This window comes from Trypanosoma theileri, assembly GCF_002087225.1.
Source record: "Trypanosoma theileri isolate Edinburgh chromosome Unknown TM35_Tth_2_V1, whole genome shotgun sequence".
Taxonomy (NCBI): Eukaryota; Euglenozoa; class Kinetoplastea; order Trypanosomatida; family Trypanosomatidae; genus Trypanosoma; species Trypanosoma theileri.
The window spans coordinates 703060-712129 of NW_021639844.1; the positions used below are offsets into that span (position 1 = coordinate 703060).

At 37.6% G+C, this 9070-nt stretch overlaps 4 protein-coding genes across 4 annotated transcripts; all 4 read left to right on the forward strand.

Annotated features, from left to right (window-relative positions):
- Positions 1-1699: 1699 nt before the first annotated feature.
- On the forward strand, positions 1700-2113 carry TM35_000023600 (uncharacterized protein; the record flags this gene model as incomplete). Its single annotated transcript, XM_029021678.1, has 1 exon — positions 1700-2113. One exon carries the CDS (start codon positions 1700-1702, stop codon positions 2111-2113), a length of 414 nt encoding a protein of 137 aa, XP_028887100.1.
- Positions 2114-2512: 399 nt separating this feature from the next.
- TM35_000023610 (uncharacterized protein) lies at positions 2513-4945 on the forward strand (the record flags this gene model as incomplete). The annotated part of the gene is made up of 1 exon (XM_029021679.1): positions 2513-4945. One exon carries the CDS (start codon positions 2513-2515, stop codon positions 4943-4945), a length of 2433 nt encoding a protein of 810 aa, XP_028887101.1.
- Positions 4946-5269: 324 nt separating this feature from the next.
- Positions 5270-5896, forward strand: TM35_000023620 (uncharacterized protein; the record flags this gene model as incomplete). Its single annotated transcript, XM_029021680.1, has 1 exon — positions 5270-5896. The coding sequence occupies one exon, from the start codon at positions 5270-5272 to the stop codon at positions 5894-5896; it is 627 nt and encodes a 208-aa protein (XP_028887102.1).
- A 641-nt stretch (positions 5897-6537) lies between these two features.
- TM35_000023630 (uncharacterized protein) lies at positions 6538-9033 on the forward strand (the record flags this gene model as incomplete). Its single annotated transcript, XM_029021681.1, has 1 exon — positions 6538-9033. The coding sequence occupies one exon, from the start codon at positions 6538-6540 to the stop codon at positions 9031-9033; it is 2496 nt and encodes an 831-aa protein (XP_028887103.1).
- Positions 9034-9070: the final 37 nt, after the last annotated feature.

Here is a 9070-nt window from a genome sequence, read left to right on the forward strand (position 1 = left end):
AGCAACAATGTATTGCTACTCCTTTTGCTGAGCTTGAAGACGTGTTTCCAGTTCCAAGTAAATACACTGGCTCTGGAGCACAACACGTATTTGCAGTGGCTTTTAAAACCGGAAAACGTTTACTGTTTCAAGTTAGAGGTGAACCGGAGCGAGATGAATGGATGGAAAAAATTCAGGAAGCGTTAGGTATAGGTGAAGATTAGGCTATATAGTCTTTTTTTCTTTCTTTGTGTTTTGTAGTACTTTTTGGTGGTGTGGTGTGTAGGTGAAATGTGTTTTGCCTTTTTTTTTGTGTATTTTTATTTTTGTGAATTTCTTGATTTGTTTCTTTTTACCTGTTTTGGGTTTTTTTTTTCTAATGTTTTCGTATAATTGTATTTGGTCTTGTGTTTGCTGCATCTGAATATAATGATTTACTGTTTTCTGATTTTCTTCTTATGTGCTTTCACGGACTGTTTGTGATGCTAACGTTTCTGTTTAATCTGGTTGAAAAAGGAAGCAAGTTTTGTTGAAACATTTTGTTCTTGGTGGAAAAAAAAAAGACTGATTTTTTATGTGAAAGGCTGTTATTCGCGTTTTGTTACTTTTTTCCTATATTTCTTTTTTATAGAATATTTTAATGGGGATTTCTCGGGGTTTTTTTTTTTGTGGAGGTTGATCTTTGTTTTTTTCTTTTTTTATTATTCAATTCGCGCAATGTGACTCTGAGGTTATGGTAGTATTGTAGTTTTTTCCATCTAATGTATCTTGTGGTTGATGTGAAGAGGGTTTTTTGAGGCTGTTGTGGTTGCTTGGCAACTCTAATATTTAGCTCTCAGGTTTTTCCGATTGAATAGAACCTTTTTGTAAAGGGTGTATATGTATATATGTATGTTTTTTTTTTTTTGTTTTTCTTGTTCTTGTCGTTTAGGTTGTGATACGGAGTGAAAGAGCAATTGAAACGGAAAACCAATGAAGTGAGAAAGAGGGATAATGTGTGGTGAAAAATAGTTTTTTTATCATACAAACACAAATATATATATCTGGGATATTCTTAATTTTCACTTCATAATATCCTGCTGTAAATATTATATTTATTGTTGTGTGAATTGTGATGATGCTGCGTTTTGCAAAGAATATAGATGCTGTATCAGGTTTCTTTCAATTGAAAAGATTGTATATACTCTTTTTTCTTCTTTTGAATTACCCTATAAGTCTTCCATACTTTTGTTTTCTCTCTTGTGGTTGACCGTGATTTGGTATAGAAAGAATTCAAAACGGTTGAGGTAGGAGGAGGTGTGTGTGTGTGTGTGTGTGTGTAAGTGTCTTGTCTGTCTGTGCGTTATGGACAGTCTAAGGTGATCCGGGCGCAAGATTTATGTTTTGCGCCGTGTTCCTGCTTTCCTCTTATGTTGCTGTATATATTTTTGTTAATATCATTATTCTCTGTTGGATGCTGTGACTCTATCTTTGTATGTGAGTAAATTTCTTTTTCTCTTTTTTTTTTTTTTTTCTTTAACCCCTTACTAATAATGGGTTTTACTGGCATTTTTTTATGTAGGGTAGATTGGTTTTATTATCATTATTATTATTATTATTATTATTATTATTATTCTCTTTTCAAGCAGACCAGTCTGTCAGTGTGTGTTTGTTGGTCTCTTATTAGGTGTACTTCAATTGGAAGAGGGAGATGTGTTTTCGGCGGTCAGTATGTAAGCCGATGATGCTCTTTTGTTGTGGTCCTTTATCCCGACAAATTCCGTGTACATTTGCAGGGGTAGTTGGGTCAAAGCCGTGTGAGCAACACGTTCTCCTCACATCCTATCGCTGGTGTACTTCGTTAAACTCATCTGATCTCTCTGCACGTTTGCTCGTGTTGATGGATTCTTTTGCAGAGGCGCGGGAACTTATCGAAGAGGCAAAAGAAAGTATAGGGAGCGTTTATGCTTCAGAGGATATGCAGGATGCAAAGGAACAAACCGATAAAACATTAGCTTTATGGGAGGAATTACAAAAAAAGTTGGAGGAAATGGGGGATATGTCAACATTAGAACGTTTAAGAAAGGAACATAGTCTCAAAATGGCACAACTCCGTGCAGAACTAGAGGAGGTTGAACATGCACTGAATGAATAATGCATAAGTTTTTCCCAGTTATACATCCCTACCTTTCTGAAATATACTGAATCTATGAGTTTCATTATATTAGTTTAGTTCCCTCTTACTTGATTCCACATGTTTCTTGAGTGACTCTGTCTATTTTATATACATGAACAAACTCTTATTATTTTTATTATTATTTTCTAATGTCTCTGTTTGTTTTTAACTGATTTTGGTTTTCCCTTATAAATATATTTTTTTATTTTTCTTTTTCTCTTATGTTTAAAACTAAAAGTACGCTTGTGGTCAAACATCACTCTGTCTGTCTGTCTGTCTGTCTCTCTGTCAGTCAGTTAGTGTGTGTGTGTGTATAATAGGTGGGAGTGAGTTTCTTTTCTTCTTTACTTTGGGTATATTGAGAAACACCATATCCATATGGGTGTTCCCGATTTTCTCAAGTTTGCTGCCCGGGTCTCTCCGGAAGCATTATGCCGCCTTCCCAAAGCCGGTAATGCCACCCCAATGGGGTTTGACTTTATCCTCGTGGATGCAACGAACGCCTTTCAAACAATTGGATTCCAGGCACTTTCAGAGTTTCTACTATTACCAAAACTAAATGTGAGGCGAGCAGTTATATTCGCAATGGATGCCCAACGACACCGTGCGGGAACGGCCAGAAGTCATCGCACACACGCGACGGTGTTGGATGCTGATGTCTCTGTGCAGCAGTTGTCTCAGAAGCTGCAGGAACACTACAAACAACGTGGAGGAGAAATGATGCCACAAGTACTTGTTAGCGGTCGTCAAATTGCTGGTGAAGCCGATTATAAAATTCTTGATATTCAGAGAAACCTTGTTACACAAGCTCTCGCTGCTGGTGAGAAGGCACCAACTTTTTGTTTTGTCTCGGAGGATTCAGATGTTCTCTGTGGGGCACTCTGTGGACCAGCACCGTACTCTATTTCTATTGCAACTAAACTGCATGATACTATGTTTGAGATGTGTATTTTGCGGCTTTCACATGTTTTGGCATATGTGGCTATGTGTGTAGATGCCATTGGAGGTGAAGGGGAGGTGGAACAACCCGCTGTTGTTGAAAAGCCTGCGAAGAAAGAGAAAATGGAGGAAAACAATGACAATGAAGAAGAAAAAGAAGCAGAAGAAGAAGAAAAGAATGATAAAGTGGAAGAGGAAGAAGTTTTTCGCCGTAAAAAACAGGATGGTCCGATGGTGGCAACTGGTACACGTGTGGTACTCAGTGATTCTGACTCTGATAATGATAATGATGATAATAATAATGTTGTTGCTGACAAGAATAACAAAAGTAAGGAGTCAGAAGAACAGAAATTATCATTAACTTCTAATGAGCCTATTATCACTGATCAACAAATTGCTGCTGCAGAGATTTTACAAAATAGTTGTGTAGATTTGGTATTTCTCTTTGTTGTCGTTATGGGAAATGGAAGTAATGTTCCTCCTGTTATTCGTGGGGCAACTAAAGTAGATATTCAATCATGTTGGAAAGCCTATTGTCGTATGAAGTATGAAACTGCTGACCCTGGGCGTGAAAAAGAAATGGGACGTAATTTACTCTGTCTTCATGATGCTGTTGGACGTACAGAACAACAAGCCGATCGTATTGCCTCAATGACGATTGATTGTTCATTTCTAAGAAGTATTCTTGAGGCGGCACACTATGCAGATGCCCAATCACGTCCTCCTGTAGAAGAAGAAAAGGAACGTGCCTTGTTATTTCTCTCTCAAGCTATCTACACTACACTGCGGTATATTGTAGCTTGCAATGTTGATCCTAATGCGGCACGACATAATACATTTTTGGATGCCCGTCCACTTATGGAAACAGAGGTGGCCGTACCAAGTCTCGCAGCCTTTCTTTGGGTGCTCGGTCAAACACGAAAGAAGACATTACATTTCCCATTAGTGGGATTGGCAACAGAGGAAGTGTTATCAAGCGCCGCTCGTGGAACTGCAGCGGTGGAATCTGCCGTTGCCGTTGCCGCTGCGAGAGCACGTGGTAATGGGAATGAACAGAATATTGTTTTGCAGTGGGATGTTGCGAATACACTGATGACACCGGATGTAGGATTACCACGAACTGTACGACTACACAAATTACTTCCAAATGCACTTAATGGTATTGGTAAATCTTTTATGGATCGTCTTTATTCTTTTCTGGAAAAAGAATCAGGAATTCATACAGAAGCTTTAACACGAAAAACAAAAAAATCCCTTCTTTCATCTCTTGTTTTGGTGTGGCAGAAAACATTTGCACCTTATATGTCTACTTTAGATCGTATTGCCCGACGAGTACATGTCATTTCACCTTTTACAGGATCTATTGTCTCTGGTAATGCGACAGTAACAACAAAGAGAAAAGAAGTACCAACTGTCAATTCTTCAGATGTGAAGATGTCGTACAGTTTTGAACTACGCCGTATGGCTCCTGTTCTTAGTGGTGGTGGTGGTGAAGAGAAATCCCTCACAGCACCAACAGCAAGTGCGGCGCTTCTCAATGCTTTGCGGGTTTCCTACGATTATGCAACAGCTCCACAGCCCCCTCCAGGGACAGTGTGTGTAGATGATAATACCAATAGTGGTAGATTATTTTCCAAAGCAGGAAAAGGAAAGAAACATATGCGTGGAAAGGATAAGACAGAAGGAGAAAATGTTGACCATGAGAAGGATGCAGATTCAGCACAGAAAAAGAAATTGAAAACAGGTGTCTCAGGAAATACCACTACACCTGGTTCAGAATCGGGAGAAGTTAAATCTGAAAAGTATAGGCGTCCTGGTAAGAAGGAGAGAGAGAAGATGAAGAAAAAGTTCACTAACAGCAAGTCAAAATAATTTTTACATTATCTGCGAGTAAAATTATTACAATAAAAGATTAATCCACTACCTGTAATGGAGATTGTCTGTAAGAGTTCTATTCTATGACCACTTTTACTACATTGTCTATGAAAGAGAAAAAAAAAAAAAAAGCGAGAATTGTTATTACGACTTTATAGATGTATTCATTACTAAGATTACTGGTAAATAATATGATTATTTCTTTTATTTTTCGTTTCTTTCTTTTAAATAAAACAATCTAAAGCAGGACTATATCTTTTTTTTTTTTTTTTGCTTGTACGTGGTAGGTTATATAAATAAATAAAGAGAGAGGCAACAGGGATGCAGAATAAGTTATCGCCACCACCACGTATTCCCAAAGCGAGGGGGGCAGATGTTAACAATTCCATTGAATTGAGTCATTCAACATTTTCAGCTCCACCAGCAATGCGAGCCATGGCAAAGTCTACAGATACATTAAGTGTAGGTGCATCCAGTTCAGGCATTCCGCGTAATTGGGTTGTTTCTCGTAATAGTACACAACAACAGCAACAAGGATTACCATGGAAACATAGTAATAATAATGATAAAGATGTGGAAGAGCAAAAGGAGGGAAAGGAAAATGAGTATTTAATGAGTGAACTTATTATTCCATTTCACTTGGATGCTGCAAATCGTTTGATGAAAGATCCTGTTCAGTCAAGAAAGGCAACCACATTTGATAGATCGGATATGATAGAGTTGCAGATATCTGTAGATGACTATGTGGAAGGATTAATACATACAACTCGACAACTTTTTATGCATGATAATGAAAATATGGTACAAGAACTCCAGCGAAGAAAAGATGTTTCTATTATAAGTTTGTTTTTGCAAATGCAGCGAGAAATGCGGCAACTCACAGGTGATGATTCTATTGCAGAAGAAAGACAACTTATTGAAAAAGTTTCAAGTCTCTTGGATGTGTGAAGAGAAGTAAAAGAAAGAAGAACAAAAAAAAAAAAATGAAAGTAGTGTACAAGTATTCTTTTTTTATTATTCCTTTCTATTATCGTACATATATATGAATACATATTTTATTTTATTTCTTTTGTAATATTGCACTGTGGGGAAGGAATTAATTTAGAGTTAGTAGTTTTTGTAAAACAATATTTTGATGGTGTAAGGATGATAATTCTTTTTTTTTTCTCCCCGTACTTTATTATTTTTTCTTTTCTTTTTCATGTACTCTAAGGCATAGAAAAGAGATTCTCATCACTAGACGCTTTTCTGTTATAGGAGGGTACGAAAGAAAGAAAGAAAAAAAAAAACTTTTAAGCGAGGGCTTGTTTTTTTTTTTTTTTGCTTTTGACTGTTTCTGCTTCTCCTCTTAGAGATCAAAAAAGGAAGAAAAGAAAGAAGGAACGGTTTATGCAATAAGTTTGTTGAAGAAGAAAAAAAAAATATATATATATACATATATTACTTTTTTACTTGTTTTTGTTTGTTGTATTTAGAGCGGGGAAGAGAAAAAAAAAAAAAAAAAAAAAACAACGACTTCCCTTGGTGAGTTATTGAAAGGGTGAGTATACATATATATATATATACTTATATACTTACCATTATTGGGAATGAATTTCTTGGATGATGATTCTTCCACGTACTGCTCTACGCGTACCCCGCGATCACTGTTAACATCGCAGAGTCCAGAGCGGCAGGCGGGTATTCATGGAGAACAGGTGGAACCCCGACAGGCACCGGAGCATATTTGGCAAAGAGAATTTCCCTCTTCAAAGAGTTCATATCCCAGTACGAAATTGTCTGTGATGGAAGCCGTAAATGGGAATGATAGAGAATTCCACAGAGAGGAGAAACTGAATGGCGGTGTGAATGGTATTTCTTCTAATATAGGAAAGGTGGTAGTAGCAACGGAAACTGCAGACTCATCCCCTATTATACAAAAAGATAGTGTTGTATCTGTTGAAGATCAACTGAAATCTCCTGTAAACGGTAATAAAGATGGTGATGTGGAGAATGTACCTTCACCTACGCATGATGATGGATCGGAAACCTCCTCTATTGAGTTTGTAGTGGATGAGACCGCCTCTCGTCTCTCTGGATCGCCGTCGCCGAGTAGTATTCAATTTGTGCGTGATCCCTCCGTAGTCACTCAGCGGGAAACGAGTGTGAGTACGAAACGGAATAGTGTTGTTATGCCTCCTCCTCCTCCTCCTCCATCTAGTGAGAGAATAGGGGATACAAATACGGTGAATATTCCAGTGGCTAAAGAGGTTATAAATGATAATGAAAAGGAAAATATGATTGAAAAATATGAAAACATTGAATTTCGTAAAGTTGATTCTAAACGCAGTGAAGAAAAGTTACGGGCATCTTCATTGGATAAGAATTCCAAGACATTTTCACAAGAAGATCGGTTGGATAGTAAACAAAAACGACAACTTTCTTCTCGTGAAGGTCAATTTACGGAGGGAAGTATTCATACAGAAAAAGAAATACCATATGAAAAGAAAATGGGAAAGAAGAAGAAATCTTCAGGTGATTTTGAAAATCGTGGTTTCTCACGACAACCAGAATCCGCAAAACGAAGAAGTTCTCAAAATAGTAGCAGAGATAGTAGTATAACACGAGAACCAAGAAAATATACGAAAGGTAAACATAATATGACGTTTGAGCGAATAGAGTCATTAGGAAGAGATACATCCTCACATAACTCTACCTTGTGTCATGGCACAAATCGTCATAAAATAATGGTCTCTTCACATGGAGTTCCATCATCGCCGCGTCGTGGGAAAAATGCAGTCGTTTCTCGCGTTCATGATCACAGTCGAAATAATAATAATAATAATCATCATAATAATAATGTGAGCAAGGATAATGGTACACCTATTCGTTATCAACGTCAAACACCGCTTCCTGAGAATGTTACAATTGTAAGTCCCGCATTGGAACGTCTTCGACGATATAAATATTTAGATACCCCATTGCGTGTACGTCAAGAGCGTAAACAAGAGTTATTATCTATACTCGAAGATGAGATGGAAGCTGTTCGTGAGGAAGTAAGAGAGTGTGATAGGGCTATGGAACATGCAATGTTGCGTAACCCGTATGAACGATTATATCATATGAACAATAGACGAGATCGGGATGAGCGACGAACACGATTATTACATTATATGAAGTTAAAAGAAGCCCGAGAAGATTTACTTGCAGAAGATGAAGAAACATTAACACAACGTCGTGCCAAACGACGAGAAATGGCCCGTCGTCGAAATGAATTATATGAACGATTATATCAATCAAGTCCCTCACGAGAAAATAACAGTCGTAATACATCACGGCATAGTGCTCGAAGTGTATCTCCCTCATATGTAGTGGATGATTCCTTCTTTCTTCGATTATATGATGAGGCATTAGAGTCTATAGAAGAGAAACGAGAGCGCATACGTCAGGCGGAATTACATCGACAACAAAAAGAAGCAGAAGAAATGCTTCACGCACGTATTCTTTCACATTTGGAATTACATACTTCTCCACGACGTGCACGTACTCCACATCAAATGGAATTACAAGCTGCTAGTATGAAACGTAAACTTTTAGAAGACCCTGAACGTCTTCGTAAGTTTCTTCACACTAATAAACTCAAAAAGGAAGAAGAAGAACTTCTCGCCTGGAGACTCTCACGTCAAGGTCTTGTAGATCCAGAGAAATTAGAAGCAAAAAGGCAGGAAATAGAAATGGAAGAATGTACATTTCATCCAAAAACAAACACCTCATATCAAATACAGGCCCTCTCTGCAAATTCAGAGGGATACAGAAAAACAACTGTGGCATTCAAGAATAGAATAAGAAAGGATGAGGAGAACTCAACAAGTGAGAGAAGTGGACAACAACGGTCCTACTCTCGTACTCAACAACGTGCATGTGAACAGTTGTATGCAAAGGCAATAAAAATGCGTGAAAAACAAAAACTCCTCGTGGAGGAAGCTCAAAGAGCGAAGAAATTAGCCTGTTTAAAAAGTAAACTAAAGGAAGATCATCATTTCCGTCGTCGTGTAGAATTAGATCCATCTTTGGCGGAACGTTACATGGCATCATTAGTGGTTTGAAAAAGGAAAAATGTGTAACGATTTTTTTTTTTTTTTT